Source organism: Alexandromys fortis, unplaced genomic scaffold, assembly GCF_014885135.2.
Source record: "Alexandromys fortis isolate MF-2015 unplaced genomic scaffold, M_Fortis_MF-2015_v1.1 scaffold_84, whole genome shotgun sequence".
NCBI classification, from domain to species: Eukaryota; Metazoa; Chordata; class Mammalia; order Rodentia; family Cricetidae; genus Alexandromys; species Alexandromys fortis.
The window spans coordinates 6,603,854-6,623,734 of record NW_026068017.1 but is presented as its reverse complement, the minus strand read 5'-3'; the positions used below and the strand labels follow the sequence as shown (position 1 = coordinate 6,623,734).

The 19,881-nt window shown below is 43.8% G+C and overlaps 1 protein-coding gene and 1 long non-coding RNA gene across 2 annotated transcripts in view; one reads left to right on the top strand and one right to left on the bottom strand.

Moving 5' to 3' along the window:
• LOC126513904 (uncharacterized) overlaps positions 1-10,135 on the bottom strand; it is a 77,281-nt gene extending 67,146 nt beyond the window's left edge. Inside the window, exons 1-2 of the long non-coding RNA XR_007595465.1 lie at positions 9,968-10,135; positions 8,010-8,368 (exon numbers count right to left, since the gene is read on the bottom strand). This is a non-coding gene — a long non-coding RNA (uncharacterized lncRNA). The remainder of the gene's footprint in view (positions 1-8,009; positions 8,369-9,967) is intronic.
• Positions 1-19,881, top strand: part of LOC126513902 (myosin-8) — a 29,832-nt gene that overhangs the window by 1,473 nt on the left and 8,478 nt on the right. The window contains exons 4-28 of the mRNA XM_050162484.1: positions 3,063-3,090; positions 3,188-3,296; positions 3,389-3,481; positions 3,614-3,677; positions 4,255-4,353; positions 4,484-4,587; positions 4,744-4,882; positions 6,028-6,146; positions 6,231-6,380; positions 7,869-8,039; positions 9,153-9,462; positions 9,568-9,635; positions 11,376-11,463; positions 11,546-11,663; positions 11,965-12,088; positions 12,187-12,323; positions 13,862-14,117; positions 16,368-16,610; positions 16,701-16,877; positions 16,956-17,101; positions 17,183-17,273; positions 17,533-17,922; positions 18,347-18,473; positions 18,794-18,912; positions 19,032-19,228. Of these exons, the coding sequence (XP_050018441.1) occupies positions 3,063-3,090; positions 3,188-3,296; positions 3,389-3,481; positions 3,614-3,677; positions 4,255-4,353; positions 4,484-4,587; positions 4,744-4,882; positions 6,028-6,146; positions 6,231-6,380; positions 7,869-8,039; positions 9,153-9,462; positions 9,568-9,635; positions 11,376-11,463; positions 11,546-11,663; positions 11,965-12,088; positions 12,187-12,323; positions 13,862-14,117; positions 16,368-16,610; positions 16,701-16,877; positions 16,956-17,101; positions 17,183-17,273; positions 17,533-17,922; positions 18,347-18,473; positions 18,794-18,912; positions 19,032-19,228 (3,667 nt within the window). The remainder of the gene's footprint in view (positions 1-3,062; positions 3,091-3,187; positions 3,297-3,388; positions 3,482-3,613; positions 3,678-4,254; positions 4,354-4,483; positions 4,588-4,743; positions 4,883-6,027; positions 6,147-6,230; positions 6,381-7,868; positions 8,040-9,152; positions 9,463-9,567; positions 9,636-11,375; positions 11,464-11,545; positions 11,664-11,964; positions 12,089-12,186; positions 12,324-13,861; positions 14,118-16,367; positions 16,611-16,700; positions 16,878-16,955; positions 17,102-17,182; positions 17,274-17,532; positions 17,923-18,346; positions 18,474-18,793; positions 18,913-19,031; positions 19,229-19,881) is intronic.

The following is a 19,881-nucleotide window of genomic DNA, read 5'->3' as shown; positions in this document are numbered from 1 at the left end:
ATTATAAGACACTGCTGCCCCATGGGACTTGCCATTTCCAAAGAACAACACAGCCATGACATTGACTCTTTCTGGCAGTCATCTCCACTTTAGGATGGGAACAGTGACACTCCGGAATTCACTGACCTGCCCAAGCCAACAGGGCTAGCAAACACAAGCTCAGAGGAAGCCAAGAGCAGGTCTCTGAAAACACATTAGTTACCTCTCTCTCTCTCTCTTTTTTTTTTCTGGTTTGGATACAAAAGTACAAATAGATCTGGGGGGGGGGAGGATTACCTCCTCAAGTATTCCAAGGAAAGAGCTCTCAGCCATATCCAGAGAACTCTGAATTCTTCTATGGATGTTGCCAACCTTGGGGACTGAGTGAGGGAATTGGAGGTGGGATGTGGATACAGATGGACCTATAGAATTTCTCCCATCTGTGTGGAAACGTTCTCCTATCAGAGTCCGTGAGTCCCACCTTACCAAAGCATACTCATGATGGGCCCCAGAACAGCTCTGAAAACTTTTGTCTTCCCTCACCAAATGTGCTGCCTCTGGATATAGCCTTAATTCCCCCCGCCCCCACTTCCTGTTCTTCTGTGGAGTTTTTGGTGGCCGGGGGACATTTTTTTTTCCTGTTACTTTTGCCACATTTGTTTGTAAATTGTCTTTTAAAATGGGAAAGAGGAGAACGTGACACACCAGGGACCCCCGTGGCAAACTGGAACTTTCCCCAGGATTCCGTGCCCAGAAGCAGAATTCTGGTGGTCCACAGAAACTAGCCACCTCCCGCAAAGTTACCCAGGACAGGCTCCTGTCAGAGGCTTCAATTTTCAGTGTTGCGATGTATGCCAACCCCTTCAAAGGACTCTCCAGGCTTTGGGGCCACCCTAAATCTAAAGTTAGTTACCCAGGCTTCCAAACATGCTTTTCATACAAAATGATGCAGAAGCATGGCACTGGCCTGCTTAATGTTATTTGAACATCGCCTGGAAGACCAGGAGATTGTTTTCTTGTCTGTTCTCCCACTAGGTGCATCTGATTGTCCATGATTTTATTCATACTAGGGGAAAACACCTTTTATTAATCAAATTCCATACCTATTCTCTTGAATAGAAGCCTAAGATATTTTAAAGTCTAAGTTTGTAAATACATCTAAATAATATCTAGACTTGTATTGATTTTCTCTGGAAATACTTTTAAACTTAGAATTCTCAAAAATCCACACTCTATCAATACAGAATTGCAGAGCTAATGGACTGGAAAAGTGATACAAATATGTTATTACTACATAATAGATAAATATCTATAATATTAAAAGGAAAATAAAAATAAATAAAAGCAAACATGTATCACTTCAGACCATTTCTTATTTGGCATCACCAGAAGTCAAATGAGTGACATCAAGGGCTGGACAGAGAACAAGACATTGAGCAAATGTCTCCCGGAAGCCAAAAGGCCTGGTTATCTGCAGCCTTATCTAGGTCTGCAATTCATATTTAAAAAGCCATTTCCTCCGCTCTGAGTCTCAGCCTTCAAGTCTAGTAAGCAAAAGACGTCACATAAGCAGCGTCTGATGTTCCTAATGACCTCACAGTCCCGTGACTCATATTCCTCACAGCAAAAATTACCCGGTGCCTGGGGTTTCTTTAGACTAATCCAGTGAGGTTGGAATAACATGGAGAGGATATGAGACTGGCCGAATACTAATGACTGTTCCTCTATAAGATGGACCACCCCAGGGTCTCATTATCATAGGCTCTGTTCTCAAGTGCATTTACATTGTCTAATAACATCATTTAAAAATAGTAATAAAGTATAACCCTCACACACATTTAGGTAGCTGTGATTTAAGAAAAGAAAATAGGAGGTATGAGAAAGGAGGTGGAGAAATGAGGAGGCCGCCCCTGTTGTGGGGTGTAAAATGGCACAATTGCTACAGAACACAGTGACGTGGTTCTCAAGCAACTGAACTATAATGGGGGTCTGATCCATGGTCCCCACTTCTAGGAAGATAGCCAGAAGACCTGAAGCAGGCACTCGGAGATCACTTTGTAGGCCATAGTCACGGCAGCATCGTTTACAACAGCGAAAATATGCAAGGCACCCACACACCCGCCAGCAGAGAGGCAGTTAAGCCAAAGGTGGGATAGTCATACAATGGAATATTACTATTCTTTTTTAAAAGAGTCAGTTCCAACAGTGCCACAACACAGACACACCCTGAGGATGTGTTAGGTGAAAAAGCCACCAAGACAAACCCTGTGTGATTCTGCTTGCATGAGGGCTTGTGAGTAGTCACATTTGTCAACAGAGAGCTGAGGAGGGGTTGCCAGCTCCTGAGGACTGGGACAAACAGGGGACCCACTATGCAATGGCTACAGAGGGCGGGTTCTACAAGATGAAAAGAGGTCTGGAAGTGGAAGGGACTGATGGCTGCAGAGGGAACGTAATACCACACAACTACATACTTAAGATGGTGTGAATCTAACCGGCTTCACAGCTCCATGACGAGAGTGCTTGCCGCATAAGTCTGAGGAACAGATTATGGATCCCTAGCACCCAAGCAAATGCAGCCTGGACCCGGGCCTGTTTGTAATCACAGTGTTGGGGATTCGCGGGTGGGGATCCCCCAAACAAGCCGGCTAGCTAGACTAGCTGTACCTGTGAGGTTTAGGTCTAACTGAGATATCCTGCCTCAGTGGATGAAGTGCAGGATGATCAAGGAAGGCTCCTCACATCAGTGTAGGGACCCTGTGTGTATACACACACACAGGTGCACACACACTTACATATGTACACACGCGCTTCTACACACAGACACATGCAAAAATGAAAAGGTGGTAGATTTCATGTTATATGTGTTTTACCAAAAAAATAATAAAATGGGAAAAAAGAAATAGATGATTCCTTGCCTCTCGTTTTCATGAATTTTACTCTGATACACCCAAAGTTGAAGTCACAGGAGCCATCTTTGAAGGGATCAAGTCTGGGTTCACCTGACTTCATTGCTTTATGTTGAATACGCATAGCTTTTCACTTTGTTTTGTTTTGACTGGTGGTCTTTATTCCCTCCACAGATCGTGAGAATCAGTCCATCCTGATCACGTACGTGACTTTCTTCTTCTTTCTGGTAGGCAGTGTCTGTCTCAACCATCGCAGGCATGTGCCACAGTTCTGATCTCCATTCCCTTGTGTTTGACAGTGGAGAATCTGGGGCCGGGAAGACTGTGAACACGAAGCGTGTCATCCAGTACTTTGCCACCATTGCAGTCACTGGGGAGAAGAAGAAGGAAGAGCCTGGCAAAATGCAGGTGGGTTTGGTAGCTAGAACAAGGATCCAGACTCTGCTGGGGTGCCTAGAAGTCTGGATCTCCAGATACAAGGATTGATCTTTCCCTTGCAGGGGACTCTGGAAGATCAGATCATCAGCGCCAATCCCCTTCTGGAGGCCTTTGGGAATGCCAAGACTGTGAGGAATGATAACTCTTCTCGCTTCGTAAGTTTCTTGGTCACAAAGGGACCGACCCTTTCTATCTTTACTTGCTATGGTCATCATATCAAAATATTTCAGGTGCTTACCTCTGTGTGCTTCAATGTTTAGTACTAAAAACATCGTTATCTTTTCCAGGGCAAATTTATTAGAATCCACTTTGGTACCACCGGGAAACTGGCATCAGCAGATATTGAAACATGTGAGTAACAGCCTGTTAAAAAATCTAACTGGGGAAGCAAGCCAATTTGGTTGCAGGGGCATTCTGCAACACTTTCTATGCAAAGAGTCTACCACCAGAGTTGTCTGTGAGCTATTGTCAGACTCCCTCACAGTTCACTCTCTGTACCCCGTACCTCAATCTCAGGCTGGTGGTACCTTCTCATCTTTCAGAAAACTTCCAAACCTCAAGATCAACTCTAATTTCTACCCCCATGGTTACCTATGAGTGGGCTATGATTTGGTAAATATATCTTTCCAAGGTAGACTTTCACCACAGATGGTGTGAAGTGATCCGGGAACACTAGAAGTCAGCTAACACACAGAGATCATGGATTCCCATTTAAAACTTGTCCCAGGGATGTGCTTCAGTGGCCGTGCCTACACGGAAAGGTGCATGCCAGCTGTCATGTACGTTTCAGTTCTAATATGCAACCGCAGAATGAGAATCATAACGAAACCTCACTGGAGCCAAATGTAGCATCTCCAGTTTTGGAGATTAAAGTTTACAGTATGTCGAAAGAATAAATCTTTTTCTAGTTCAATATCTTTCTTTCCAGATCTTCTGGAGAAGTCTAGAGTCACTTTCCAGCTAAAAGCTGAGAGGAGCTACCACATTTTCTACCAGATCACGTCCAATAAGAAGCCAGAACTAATTGGTGAGAACTTAAATTTGTGGATGGAAGTTAAAGTTTGTATTATCAATTTCTCATGTTAAAACATAAATGGGAGGTGGGAAGGAGGCAGAAATTAAAAAAAAAACATATACCCCTCATTCTGTGTACCCAGAAATGCTCCTGATCACCACCAACCCATATGACTACGCCTTTGTCAGTCAGGGGGAGATCACAGTGCCCAGCATTGATGACCAAGAAGAGTTGATGGCCACAGATGTAAGTCATGACATATACAAACATTTTTTAAAGCCAGTTATGTATGGAAATGGCAGCAGCAAACTCTACATAGGTGTGCTTGTCTCCGTGTATATTATAAATTCTCATAAATAATGTCTTCCACCCTAACCTCTGCCCTTTCATCTTTCCTGGTAGAGTGCCATTGACATTCTGGGTTTCTCATCCGAAGAGAAAGTGTCCATCTATAAACTCACAGGGGCCGTGATGCATTATGGGAACATGAAGTTCAAGCAGAAGCAGCGTGAGGAGCAAGCTGAGCCAGATGGCACTGAAGGTACCCAAAGACCATCTAACTGGGTTTGAATAGCAGAATTTTTGAATTGAAACACTTGGACGTCCACCCTAAACTCATGTCTCCTTGTGACTGCATTTCCGAAGACGAGTGCACATTTGTTTATACACATGCCTTCCTCATCCACCTCATTTCTCATTCTCCATCACCTCATCATCACTGCTGATTCAAATAAGCTATCCCTAACCCCAACGGCCACATAGAAGCTCAACCAAGGGCCGGGGAACTGGAGACAGAATGAGGTGAAGTAATATCTCTGCTTTGTCTTGGCAAAGGGAGGTAGGCATATACAACAGATTTACATATTGTTTTAGCATTAGCCAGGAAAGCCTAGGAGCTAGAAGTAGAGAATCTTTGCAGAGAGTGAGAGGTAAAGGGTGCTCCTAGGCACATCTGTATGTATGTAGGTGCTGTCTACATGTAAATCCCTCCAGGCCAGCAAGCAAGAAAGATACAAAGGAAACGGACAAAGAAAAATCATGTGCTCCACATATGAAAAAGCGTTCAGTACACAGGAACCACCACCCAGTTATTCCCCTGCCCCCAAACCTTCCCCAACCAACCTAGCCTGACATTCTTCTACCTCTCCTTTTTTCCTTCTCCCTCGGTTTTCTCCCGACTTTTCCTTCGAGACCAACACATAGCATTACGCATATTTTTAGAGAGGATCACCCAGTTTAATTAACCCCCACTTTTTCAGATAAAAAAGTAAGTACCTTTGGTCTAGTCAGGTTAAATGGAGAGAGGTAAAAGCTGCCTAAGAGTCCATGTCCTCAGCCTCTTTTTCCTCCCTTAACAGTGAATGTCATGGTATGTTTGTCTCACTCTTCCGGCAATACCTGAAGTCTTACAGGGAGGGACCATGTCACAGAGTCACAATAAGCACTGTTTACATGTTTGTGGTTAATGAAAATGTTCTCAAATCCTACTTGCAACAAGTCACTCTGATCAACCACTCAATGGCAACCAGGTGCCTTAATATACATAACAAAGAATCTTATTTGATTTTATCTGAAATTATTTAAGGTTTTTTTAAATCTAAGTAGCAGAGTAATTAAATGGGAGAAAGACAAAGGGATGAGGATAAATGTTAAATGTTAAACATTTCTTGGTTTGTGTCACCACAGTGGCTGACAAGGCTGCCTATCTCCAGAACCTGAACTCTGCTGACCTGCTCAAAGCCCTGTGCTACCCCAGGGTCAAGGTCGGCAATGAGTACGTCACCAAGGGCCAGACGGTGCAGCAGGTAAATGCATGCCCTCTGTGAAGCACACTGAGGTCTACATGGCACGGCTTAATAATGCTAACAATTATCACTGTATCTACAAAGGTGTACAATGCAGTGGGCGCCCTGGCCAAAGCCATCTATGAGAAGATGTTCCTGTGGATGGTCACCCGCATCAACCAGCAGCTGGACACCAAGCAGCCCAGGCAGTACTTCATCGGGGTCTTGGACATCGCTGGCTTTGAGATCTTTGATGTAAGTTATCTTCACATTAATGAAAACTGAGGGACACAATTTGGAATTTTGATGCACTAAGTGATAATCATTTATATTATTCATATTGTTTGCTTCAACACTGAGCCTAGTATAAGAGTTTGCCCCCCAAATATCTAAGAGATAATAGAAAAATAATAACAATAATAACTAAATTTATTGAAAAGTCAGTATATTTTTGATATAATTCTAGGAACTTCAAAATGTTGCTTCGTTAAACCTTCAATGAAGAAAAGTAAATGTTACTATTATTATTACAACAGAAATTGAATATACAATGAAAATCAAATGTGCTAAAGATTCCACAGGCATGTAACACAAAGCCAAGATAGAATCTGTCTGCAGCAATTGGCATCTTACACTGATTCCTGGGCATGGAAGGGAGAAAGCTCAGAGGCAGGAGCCCAGCCATAGGTGCTGGCCTCTTGTCTTCCAGGTTAACATCATATAAACTATTTCAAGTCCAGGCTTCAGCTTTATCCTGGGTAAAGAGAGAGTAAATGGTTGCAAAGACCCTCAGATCTTCAACTACTATTCCGCACCAGATCTCTGCTTCCATGGATCAGACAAGGGGGTTACCTGATGTCAACAGAAAAGAAACCAAACCGTCCATTCCATTTTACACATCAACTAAATGTCTTAACATAAGGTTTCTTTAATAACATGACAGACAAAGATAAGAGTGCCAACCACTCCTAGAAGTTGAGAATAGAGCGTTCTACCTCTGCTAGCAAGCTTTTCTAATAAATCACTTTCCCATTCTCTTCTGCATCAGAATCATAAAGCACAGGGCCATGCTTGTACCTTGATATACATTCTTGTCTTTGCATTTTCACAGGTGAAAAGAAAGTAGATTCTGTTAGAACTGTAGTATATTAGGTAGGCAGGCAGGCAGGCAGACAGACAGACAGACAGACAGACAGATGATGAATAAAATGTGGAAGGTTGGTTCTCCAGGCATGCTGGTGCGCACCTGCAATCTCAGTACTTGGGAGGCAGAAACAAATAGATCTCTGTGAGTTCCAGGTCAGCCAGGTTTATAGAGTGAACTGAAGGACAGCCAGAGTTACTTAGTGAGACTCTGTCTCAAAAAAAGAAGGGAAGATAAAAGAAAGGCAGGAAAGAAGGGAAGAAGAGAGGGAGTAGAAGGAAGAATTGAAAGAAGGAAGAATTGAAGGAAGGGAGGGAGGGAGAGGAAAGGAAGGAAGGAAGGAAGGAAGGAAGGAAGGAAGGAAGGAAGGAAGGAAGGAAAATTGTAGTATAATTGATATATGAGAACCTAAAGAATGTCCAGCCTTCATGAGAAAGGTATTTATCCCTGGGAATGTTGAACCAACAGCAATTAGCGTAAATACTTAAGTTTAACCTCATCATTCTGTTCAGATTATTCCCCATAAGGAATATTACCATTAACAGATTTTGCTCCTATGAATAAGCACTTAACCTAGAAATCTCTACTTCTCTGTGTAGTTCAACAGCCTGGAGCAGCTGTGCATCAACTTCACCAACGAGAAGCTGCAGCAGTTCTTCAACCACCACATGTTCGTGCTGGAGCAGGAGGAGTACAAGAAGGAAGGCATCGAGTGGGAGTTCATCGACTTTGGGATGGACCTGGCCGCCTGCATCGAGCTCATCGAGAAGGTTTGTGTAGCTTTGATGGAAGGGTCTGTCTGTGAGGATGACTCTCAGATGTCCTGCAAAGCATTACTGTCGCCTGAGATCCAAACAAACTGGAAGAACACTATTTAGAAATCACTTCCTCTTCACAACTTCTACATGAAGAAGGGGCTAGCTTCATTTAGCTCCTCCCCCATTGGGTCCTAATCCTGAGTCATATCCAGTGTAAAGGCAGCTGTGAACACTCCATGTGTGACCTTCGGCTTCACTAGAACAGCTCTCACTAGCTTTCATCTGCCTCCATCATAGTCCGGGAAGTCATTCACCGTAATAAATGCTTTCCTAAATAAAAACTGATGCAGAGACAATACAGTCAGCAAACCAGAAACCAAGAGGTCAAATTGCTTGTACTCCTTAATAATCTATATTTAGGGAGACTAAACATCTAAAATATCTTAAGTAGTATTTGGGTTATTTATACTGTTTTTTTCTTACTGTGCATGGAGTCAAATATTATTCTCAGACAGAAGTGTGTGTGTGTGTGTGCGCGTGTATGTGTATGTACACACTCAAACACGTGCAGGTACATCTGTGCACATGTGGATACCTGAGAAGGATGCTAGGTATCTTATTTTATCACATTCTGCTGCATTCTCTTGAGACCAGGCCTCTACTAGGCTGGTGACCTTCTACTTGCCCTACAGCAATGGGGCTACAGATAGGCACATGGCCACGCCTAGCTTTTATGGGGGCTCTTACACAGCAAGCACTCTTACCCACTGAGCTAGTTTCCCAATTCCAGTACATCCTTTTTGAAGTAAAATAAAATGCTGGCAACAAATTTATTCATTTAACAGGGGGGAAGTATTATAATAAAAAGCATTTAACAAATTACCTACAAATTCCTTGGGATTTGTGTCCAGCTATTTTTTTTAACTGACCCTAATGCTACAGATTGAATGAGAGATGATTTATTGGGAAAGTCATTCTAGGAACAACAAAGGGACATTTGAGGACGAAGCCTGACTTACTCTGCATTTAAAATTAATTGGTGGTGCTTATAAATCAAATGGCAGCCACCATTCTGCACCCATTGAGAAGAGTGAGGTTGACATAGGTCTCCTTTTCTGAATTCAGCCACTGGGCATCTTCTCCATCCTGGAAGAGGAGTGCATGTTCCCCAAGGCAACAGACACCTCCTTCAAGAACAAGCTGTACGACCAGCACCTAGGCAAGTCCAACAACTTCCAGAAGCCCAAGCCAGCCAAAGGCAAGGCTGAAGCCCACTTCTCCCTCATTCACTATGCGGGTACCGTGGACTACAACATCACTGGTTGGTTGGACAAGAACAAGGACCCTTTGAACGACACCGTGGTGGGGTTGTACCAGAAGTCAGCCATGAAAACTCTGGCCGGCCTCTTCTCCACCTATGCCAGCGCTGAAGCAGGTACTTTCTATGTCCCTCATCTAATCAAACTATTCCCCTATAATGTTCCTACACTGCTCTGGCCTCTGGGAGTCTATTCTATTGATGGGTTTCTTTTCATCTCAGATGCTGGTGCAAAAAAAGGGGCTAAGAAGAAGGGTTCTTCTTTCCAAACTGTGTCAGCTCTCTTCAGGGTAAAGTATAAATTTAAACTGGAAAAATATATTCAGTTTCTGTGGATTGTAAGTATAGGATTTAGAATAAATCAGGAGGGAATGGCATGGTGATGGGAATCACTTTAGATATTCACTCTCATCAGGATAGATCTAAAGCCATACTTGGGTAGGGATGGGTGCTTTATTCTTTATTCCTTATTACGATTATCTGAAGCATTTGAGAATGTCCACATGTCCTTAGGATTTCTTGGGCACAACACACACACACACACACACACACACACACACACACACACACACACACGTTAAATGCCAATAATGAGGATGCTTTTAAAGGAAGCACTTCTGACCCTCAATGTTATCCCTGTGATGGCTGCATTCCTGTCTCATTGACAGCATCATTTGAGGATGTTCTTGAGTTTCCCATTGTTTTCTTTGGGATAGGATCGTCCCACGTAGGCCAGGCTGACCTTGAACTTGTGAACTTGTTACCTCAGACTCATGTGCCACCTTGCCAGGGTTCAAATTTCCTTTGAAAATGAACAAGAGATACATTCTTTAGAAGATTCTCTCACCAAAACACCTTTTACCCTGAGATGGATTGGACATCTTTAGAAAAGATGAAAGCCCCCTGAAACCAAGTCTAGTGACCTGAATGGATGGTTAACTACAAAAGAATAAAACTTCTATTTACAAAATAGTGTCACTTTTTCATTACATCCATGAACATTTCCATAATGCAGTTATAATTCTTTTGCAGCAAGGCTCTTCTTGAGAGGAGCATGTAAGATGTCTACTCTGGGGACTGCCTGTGAGGATTTTCATGCCTCATTGCTACTAACTAAAATGCAGGTGTGACCTACCGAGGAAATTTGTTCCTATTCTTTTTCCATTTCACTCTGATCTGTATTATCCAGCGAGACAGATGGTTGCTTTGTCAACTTGTCTGTAAAGGTCTTTTTGGGCTTAGCTATCCAGGTTGTTTGTTTTGATTTTCTAGTGACTTGGATGCGAAAAAAGCGTAAGTGAGAGACTGTGTGTTCTCTATGGATAAGTGAAACATTCTCTGTCATAATCAATTACTTCATTTTCAGAATAACCCCTCCCCCGTGTACCTTAGATAGAAAATGTTTTCAGGCACCCAAGATCCACCCACACAAAATTATACCGCCTCACATGTCTACACTCTCCAAACAACAAAACAAGAAATTAGAAGACACTGTGAATGATTTTAAAAAAGGAAGGAAGGAAGGAAGGAAGGAAGGAAGGAAGGAAGGAAGGAAGAGCACAGGTTGGCATGACTGCTAACCCAAGTTTTCACTGAGAATTGCTAGCTAAGGTGAACATCATGAGTGCTTGAAAACAAAAAAGGCCACAGAGATCATCTTCACCATTTTCAGATGAGGCCCAGGGAGACATAGAAGGGCACAGCATCAGCTGACTCCCTAGGGAGCCTGCAGTCTTTGTTTTCTGGTGCTGGCTGAGAATTCTGTCTGTGTATGGAGGTGACTGGCTTTGCTATCTGGACCTAGGTGTTACAATGGATACCTTGGTAATCCGCATTTATTTCCAATACTTTGACTTTCTGGCTGTTTAGCAGCTTAAATACTGAAGCCTTCCAAATACATAGCAACTAAAGCCTCATACGCCAATGTCCAGTAGCCAAGAGTGTGCTGGGTAATTTTTACCTCCCCCGCCAAGAGAAAAAAAGAAACTCAAAACACAACTTTCTCAAGACCCTTCTGTCTCACTTTCTAGGAAAACTTAAACAAACTGATGACCAACCTGAGAAGCACACACCCTCACTTTGTGCGGTGCATCATCCCCAATGAAACTAAAACCCCCGGTAAGACACGGAACACTGATAACAAACTAGGCTCCGTCTGAAAGTTCAGCATCCGGGACTTAACTCCTTTCTCTTTTTGCAGGGGCCATGGAGCACGAACTGGTCCTGCACCAGCTGAGGTGTAACGGTGTGCTGGAAGGCATCCGCATCTGCCGGAAGGGCTTCCCCAGCAGGATCCTGTATGGGGACTTCAAACAGAGGTCGGTCCCCTTGGCTGGAAGATGCTGAAGGCTATGAGTATTTATCGTCCGAGTTGCTGTGCTTTGCTTATTACAGTTTGTGTCTCCTACTTAGCATCGTTATACAAATGAAAAGTCAAACAATTCAGTCCTGTGATAGAGGATAGAGTAATAGGCTGGGTCACTACCTGATCTTCGATAACCATTAGATCTCTACTTACATTTTTGTTTTGGGATTTAAACCGATAAATTTTTTTTTCTGGTGGCCACTGGGCAAGCGATAGCCCCTTTCTGACCATTCCTTCTGTGTTTGATGCAACAGATACAAAGTTTTAAACGCAAGTGCCATACCAGAGGGACAGTTCATCGACAGCAAGAAGGCCTCGGAGAAGCTCCTGGGCTCTATTGATATCGACCACACCCAGTATAAATTTGGACATACCAAGGTATGGCCGCGACTCCTGTACTCCTGACCCCATGGACCCGCAGCCCTTCCTGTGCCTGCTGAAGTGCGGGGATGACTCGTGACTTTCTGCTTCCCCAGGTTTTCTTCAAAGCTGGCCTCCTGGGTCTCCTGGAAGAAATGAGAGACGAAAAGCTGGCCCAGATAATAACAAGAACGCAAGCGGTCTGTAGGGGATACCTAATGAGAGTCGAGTATCAGAAGATGCTGCTGAGGAGGTAACAGCTAGGAGCAGCAGTGGGATCATAGGGGTCCCTGGGGACTCTCCATCAGCCTTCCCCATGCACTGAGCCTTTCATTCTTCAATTAGCATGAGCTTTCACCCCTATAACATGTCAACTTTAGGTTCGCCCTTTAGGCTCCGCTTCCCAGAACTTCTCTCCTGGCCCACTCCCCATCCAGCTCACACACAAAAACACTCTGCAGCAAGCAGTTTTCATCACCCTTGTCTCTGTTCCCAGCTCCCCGTGGGATCCCACGCCAAATCCAAGCTGCTTGGCTTGGCTGTCAGGACCTTCTATTCTATTATGTCTTTCATGATATAATACCATAGCAAAGATGTTCTATCATATCTCCCATGTCTAACCACACACCCTTTCCCGGTCATGCTAGACAACTCTTGTGCTCACCTCCTATTCTCTTGTCTGTGCAGACCTTGTCCATCATTTATATCTACCTAGTCACAAGTTCGTTTCTTCTTTTCCAAATTAACTTCAAACAATTTATTTACACAATATTTTTGCACATTGCTCTAGCTACTAGCCATGCCCACATTTTGCTCATTTTGTTCAGTTGTATTTTTTTGGTTAGCATTAGATCTTTATCATAGCTTGTGCCATGGTATCTGCCTTCTCAGAGTCAGAATTCCTAGAAACTGAGCTAATAGAAATAAAACCTGCATGCTAATCAACTTAAAGATGCCTACATGTAAGGCCAGGCGGTGGTGGCGCACTCCTTTAATCCCAGCACTCGGGAGGCAGAGGCAGGCGGATCTCTGTGAGTTCGAGACCAGCCTGGTCTACAAGAGCTAGTTCCAGGACAGGCTCCAAAACCACAGAGAAACCCTCTCTCGAAAAACCAAAAAAAAAAAAAAAAAATGCCTACATGTTCCTATAAACCAGCCAAACCTTGCCGACCCATTGCTACCATTTTGAAATCCTGTCCCAATATTACTACTTCAACTTTTTATTTAAATGGAACAATTTTGGAGCTTAATCATTGCAAAAAAAAAATTGCCTTCCGATGTTAACGAACTTACTGAACTGACAGGCCTAAGAATTTAGAAAAGCCAGTATGTTATCTGGAGACACTAAGAAGGGAAGTGCGACTATCCCAGAGGTGATGGAAAGAGGGAAGATTTGAAGAGTGGCTGAACTTGAAAGGAGGCAAATCCTCGGCTGGCAGCTCGTAGCTGTACGGCAGCAGCAGGACAGCACAATTCAATTACAATGGCCATGCCCTCCTAGTCACTACTCTCCTATGTGTGAGCTCTCTCTGCAGCAGGGGTCTCTCAGACAGTACAGTCTGTGCCCTCCAGACTCAGGCTGTCTTTGGCAGATCACCAGGGACTGAGCACACTCAATTGCTCCTTATGAATCACGCTCATATTAGCAAAGTAGCTGACACTGAGGACTACGGACTAACTCTGATTGTGAGAATGCACAAGTGTCGGTACAGGAAAAGCCTGTTGTCTGCAAGAAATTTCGATCACATTGCTGCCAATGGATCAATTACACCACCTTCTCCCATATTCCAGAGAGTCCATCTTCTGCATCCAGTACAATGTCCGCGCCTTCATGAATGTGAAGCACTGGCCCTGGATGAAGCTCTTCTTCAAGATCAAACCCCTGCTGAAGAGCGCGGAGACCGAGAAGGAGATGGCCAACATGAAGGAGGAGTTTGAGAAAACCAAAGAGGAGCTCGCCAAGTCAGAGGCAAAGAGGAAGGAGCTGGAGGAAAAGATGGTCACTCTCCTCAAAGAGAAAAATGACCTGCAACTCCAGGTTCAATCGGTGAGTGGTCTGAGGTGAACCCGTCACATGATCATGCTCTTGGGCCCTGTCTGGCCTTCCTGAGACTATCACTTACAACATGGGACTTTACTTGAGGAAAAAAATCTTGGGGGGGGGGGACAATAATGGCTTTATTTTGTTAGTATCTTGCTTACCTTTCAATATTGTGTTGAGAAGGAAAGCTACAATTTCTTCCACATTACACAGGGGAAAGGGAAGATTCAGTAACATCACAAAATTGAACAACTTTTAAGCAAACAGTTTAAAGCTGCATCCCTAAATCTCACTCAAATATTTTACCTCTTTGTCTTTAGCTGCCTTGTCAGCCTTAAAGACATAATTCTGAGCTGAGCCTACCTGTACAGGCCTTTAATGCCAGCTACTCCAGAGGCCAAGTCAGGAGGATCCCAAGTCAGGGCCTGTTTAGGCTATAAAATAAGTTCAAAGTCAGCCTCAGCAACTGAGTAAGAGTTTGTCTCAATAAAAAGTGAAAAAGGATTAGAGACACAGTTCACTGATACAGCATTTTTGCCATCTGCTCAAAATTCTGGGGTTAGTCCTTAGCACAACACAAGAAAGCAAAGAAAGTAAACAAAACAACAATAAAATCTGCCAGGATAGAAATAAGAAATCCAAGTGCTAGCTGGGGGATGGTGGGGCACACCTTTAATCCCAGCCCTCGGGAGGCAGAGTCAAGAGAACCTCTGTGAATTCAAGACCAGCCTGGTCTACTGGGGGATGGTGGGGCACTCCTTTAATCCCAGCCCTCGAGAGGCACTGTGAATTTGAGAGCAGCCTGGTCTACAGAGTGAGTTCCAGGACAGGTGCCAAACTACAGAGAATCCCTGTCTCAAACAAAACAAACAACAAAACAAAACAAAAAACCCCAAGTGCTTAAGACCATCTTATAAGTTAAAATAATCAGCACTTGAGAGGCAGAGGCAGGCACATCTCTGTGAGCTTAAGACCAGTAGGCCTACATAGTGAGTTCCAGGACAGGGTCTATAGAGAGACCCTGTCTTAAAAAGCGAATAAAGAAGAAGTCAAGATAATAAGTCATCCCTCCTTTCCTAACCCTCAAGATTTAACTCAACAAATATACATACTTGTATCTGCTCGATTTGAACTACCCTGGAAGGCAGTGCAGGGCATCCTCCCCAACTCTTGCATTAGTATGGAGTCTCTTTATGCCACTGGTGATGAGTCCAGAAAGAAGTTGTAGCCACTGTGGGGAGTGAGTTTAGCAACAGCACTTCAGCCAGACATAACCTCCCATTTCCTTGGTCAACAAGCCCTACGGTGTTAGGAAGACATTGCGAGAAGGATGGTTTTCCAGATGCTTAGGACCAGATCTGCTCTGTCCCTTTTCCTGGTGGACCAGTAAGACTAAATATGCACTGAGCCTATCACTATAAAAGAGAAAATCAAGAACCTGAGACATCTTCGGCCTCAGTGGCTTGAAACACTGAGATGGAACAACCACTGAAGGAGGCCCAAGGCAGAGTAATCTCGGAAATTCCTGGCTGAATTTTTGTGTTCTTTAATCAGTTACTTGTAGAATTTTATGGGGTGATATTGTTTCTCAGTATTACTTGTTCTTATAGATTCTGAAATTTATTTTGAGGCTAATAGGTCATCCTTTAAATAGAAATGGAAGCTTCAAGCCATTATAGTATTGTTATGGACCATCATAAATGTTTGAATGAATTGAAAAGGCTGCTGTGTGGAAATGTATTTAATTTACTTTTTACTTATATTGATTTTTAATTCTATTTGACAACTAATACTTTGATAAAAATGATTGACACCAAAACTAAGCAATGTCACTAAATCAACATTTTTGACTATAACAACTAAAGAGCTCTCAGAAATGATTGATCATAACCTCCTTCTTTATATACGAAAAACTAGTAGGGAAAGCAACGTTCCCAAGACAACACTCGAGGATGTTTGGAGACAAGAATCCAGACTTACTTCCCTGTCTGCAAACCTGTCTCCTCTTTTAGACACAGTTCTACAGCCATACCTTCTCCGGCCCAATCACTGTGTACACTCCTTTGCTTCTAAACACCCCGTTTCACTTTTTAATTAGTTGCATGTTTCTAAGTCTGATAAAATAGTCAACTAAAGGTGCTTTTATATTTGTACTGAGAAGTTCAACAGAATTCGGATGAACACTAAATATTTTGTGCAAAAATAAAACTAAGTTTCAAAATAAGAAACAGACGTCTAAGTGTCTTGAATCCACAGGAAGCAGACAGCTTGGCCGATGCTGAGGAAAGGTGTGAACAACTGATCAAAAACAAAATCCAACTGGAGGCCAAAATCAAAGAGGTGACCGAGAGAGCCGAGGACGAGGAGGAGATCAACGCTGAGCTGACGGCCAAGAAGAGGAAGCTGGAGGACGAGTGCTCAGAGCTGAAGAAAGACATCGATGACCTTGAGCTGACCCTGGCCAAGGTGGAGAAGGAGAATCACGCCACAGAGAACAAGGTATGAGCACTAGTGGCTGCACTACATGGAGGTTCTCCCAAGCAGTTGGGCTGCCTTTATGTTGAGACTACTTCTTTCTAACTCCCCAAGGTGAAAAACCTCACGGAGGAGATGGCAGGCCTGGACGAAAATATCGCCAAGCTGACCAAGGAGAAGAAGGCCCTCCAAGAGGCCCACCAGCAGACCCTGGATGACCTGCAGGCAGAGGAGGACAAAGTCAACACCCTGACCAAAGCCAAAACCAAGCTTGAACAGCAAGTGGATGATGTAAGCACGTTTTAAATGGCCTTTTGAAATATTTCTTTAAATGCATTACAGTTTTAGCGGAGTTCTCTTTCCCATCAGCTTGAAGGATCACTGGAGCAGGAAAAGAAGCTTCGGATGGACCTAGAAAGAGCGAAAAGGAAGCTGGAGGGGGACCTCAAGCTGGCCCAAGAATCCACAATGGACATAGAAAATGACAAACAGCAACTGGATGAGAAGCTTAAAAAGTAGGGGCTCCGGAAGGAATTCTATGTGATGCCATCTTTCAAATAATTCACATATTAATATGTCTGCTATTCTGTCTAAAGGAAGGAGTTTGAAATCAGCAATCTGATGAGCAAAATCGAAGATGAGCAAGCCGTAGAAACCCAGCTGCAGAAGAAGATCAAGGAGCTGCAGGTGAATTGTCTCACTTTTTTTATTTTATTTTTTTTAGGTGTTTTGTGACAGGGCCATGCTATGTAATCCAGTCCAGGTTGATCTCAAACTAACAATCCTTCTGTCTCAGCATCCTGAGTTCTGGGATAAAAGGCCTGGACAACCCTGCCCAGTCCCTCATCTTTCTGGGTTTTTTTTTTTTTTTTTTTTCTTAACGTACCCCCAAACACTAAAACTGATATGTATTTGAGATGGGTTAGTGTACTTGTTTGATTTCCAGGCCCGCATCGAGGAGCTGGAGGAGGAAATCGAGGCAGAGAGGGCCTCCAGGGCCAAAGCAGAGAAGCAGCGCTCTGACCTCTCCCGGGAACTGGAGGAGATCAGCGAGAGGCTGGAAGAAGCTGGCGGAGCCACTTCTGCCCAGATCGAGATGAACAAGAAGAGAGAGGCTGAGTTCCAGAAGCTTCGCAGGGACCTGGAGGAGGCCACCCTGCAGCATGAAGCCACATCAGCCGCACTTCGGAAGAAGCATGCTGACAGTATGGCGGAGCTTGGGGAGCAGATCGACAACCTGCAGCGGGTCAAGCAGAAGCTGGAGAAGGAGAAGAGCGAGCTGAAGATGGAGATCGATGACCTTAGCAGTAATGCAGAGACAGTCGCCAAAGCCAAGGTACTGAACGCCGTCTCTAGACGAGGGCAATGAGCCAGTAAAACAGCACCCATTGTTCTTGGCATCGAATGTGGTTCTCAGGCATTTTGTTCCATTTATTCGAATATTTTCTGTCCTAATATATTCCTGAAGTTAGTTTTCTAAAAGTACTGGCTATATCCCCACTAAGATGACTTTGAAATCCACGTCAGTGAATGTCAACATCATTGGCTATATGGGTGGCTTCCAATAATAAATGTAACAGGTATGTTGAATGCTGGCATATGCCAAAGCACCAACTTCATAACTTTCTACTCGCAGCTCACATATTTTTAAGAATATATTTCATTCTTTTAAAATATCTTAATACTTTAGAAATCAGGGTTTATCTTTTCTTTCCCTGCCTGTATTCAGTTTTGATTCTTCCTTGTCACGTGATCCATAGGGAAACCTTGAGAAGATGTGCCGCACCCTGGAGGACCAGGTGAGTGAGCTAAAGAGCAAGGAGGAGGAACAGCAGCGGCTGATCAACGAGTTGACCTCCCAGAGAGGGCGCCTGCAGACGGAAGCAGGTAGGGACACCTTCTCTGGCTCCGCACAACCTGCACTGCACGAATGGGATTCTTCCTATCCAGCAAAAACTCTCACTTTTAGAGGGAAATCAGCAAACTATCAGATTTTTTCAAGGCAGGCCACAAAGGTGTAGGGAAGCAAAACTAAGTAGACAGGTTTGTTCTGTGCCTGTGGCAATCCTGCCTGCAAATCTGCACTTTGACTTTAATTTTTTGTTATTTTCCATTTCTATAACAGTATTTAAAAATGAATAAAAATTGCATACACCTGCACACCGCTTATTGCTATACCCTGAGTTCTCCCCTTTTACTGTTGTTAGGTGAGTATTCCCGACAGTTAGATGAGAAAGACGCCTTAGTCTCTCAGCTCTCAAGAAGCAAGCAGGCATTTACCCAGCAGATTGAGGAGCTGAAGCGACAGCTTGAGGAAGAAACCAAGGTGAGTTTTACCATAGATCTTGACGAACCAAACCTGAGAATGCCCAGTCCTATTTTACTCGAGGTACATAAGTATCACAGGATATATGAACTGAAATCACTGGGCTATCCCTTCTGCAGGCCAAGAATGCGCTGGCCCACGCTCTGCAGTCCTCCCGCCACGACTGTGACCTGCTGCGGGAACAGTATGAGGAGGAGCAGGAAGGCAAAGCTGAACTGCAGAGGGCCATGTCCAAGGCCAACAGCGAGGTGGCCCAGTGGAGGACCAAATATGAGACGGATGCCATCCAGCGCACGGAGGAGCTGGAGGAGGCCAAGTATGTGACTCGAATTTAAGAGAACAAATTCTGGTCTCCGGCACTGCTTAACTCAGCAACTCCCACGAGAAGTGATGGTGGTCTTGCTGATGATGATGTGAAGATATCAGTAGCTAACATTTATGGAGTCCAGTTTCTTCTAAGCATGTGCATTTCAATTCAGGAGCTGGAGCAAAAGCCAGTTTTGCCTCTCCTAGTCGTCTCCATTCCTGTGTCAAGTGCTTCACATTCAGCCGCTCACAGCACAGCACAGCACAGCACAGCACAGCACAGCACAGCACAGCACAGCACAGCAGTGTTAGGTCGCTGTCGCTGTTTTTCTAAATAGACTTATTAATAGAGGAACAGCTGGTACTGCAACCAGATGTTCTGATTTCAGCGGTTATCTTCTTAAGCTCTGAGTGGAGAGACATTCCTCTTAAAATGCACAATCAAGTTCCCTAAACTGTACAAAGTGTTGAGGATTGGTCTAAATAAGATATGGTTTTAGTCTTAGTAGACAGAGGGCACATCCAATTGCATCTTCTGGGGTGTCAAGTTTAAAGGGGTTTTCTGTGTCTTACGGGTGTGGCCTTGGCACACCACAGGGAATAAAGAAAAAATATAGAACACTCAATTGAAAGTCAAAGTCGCCTTTGCTTCTGCTGAATAAA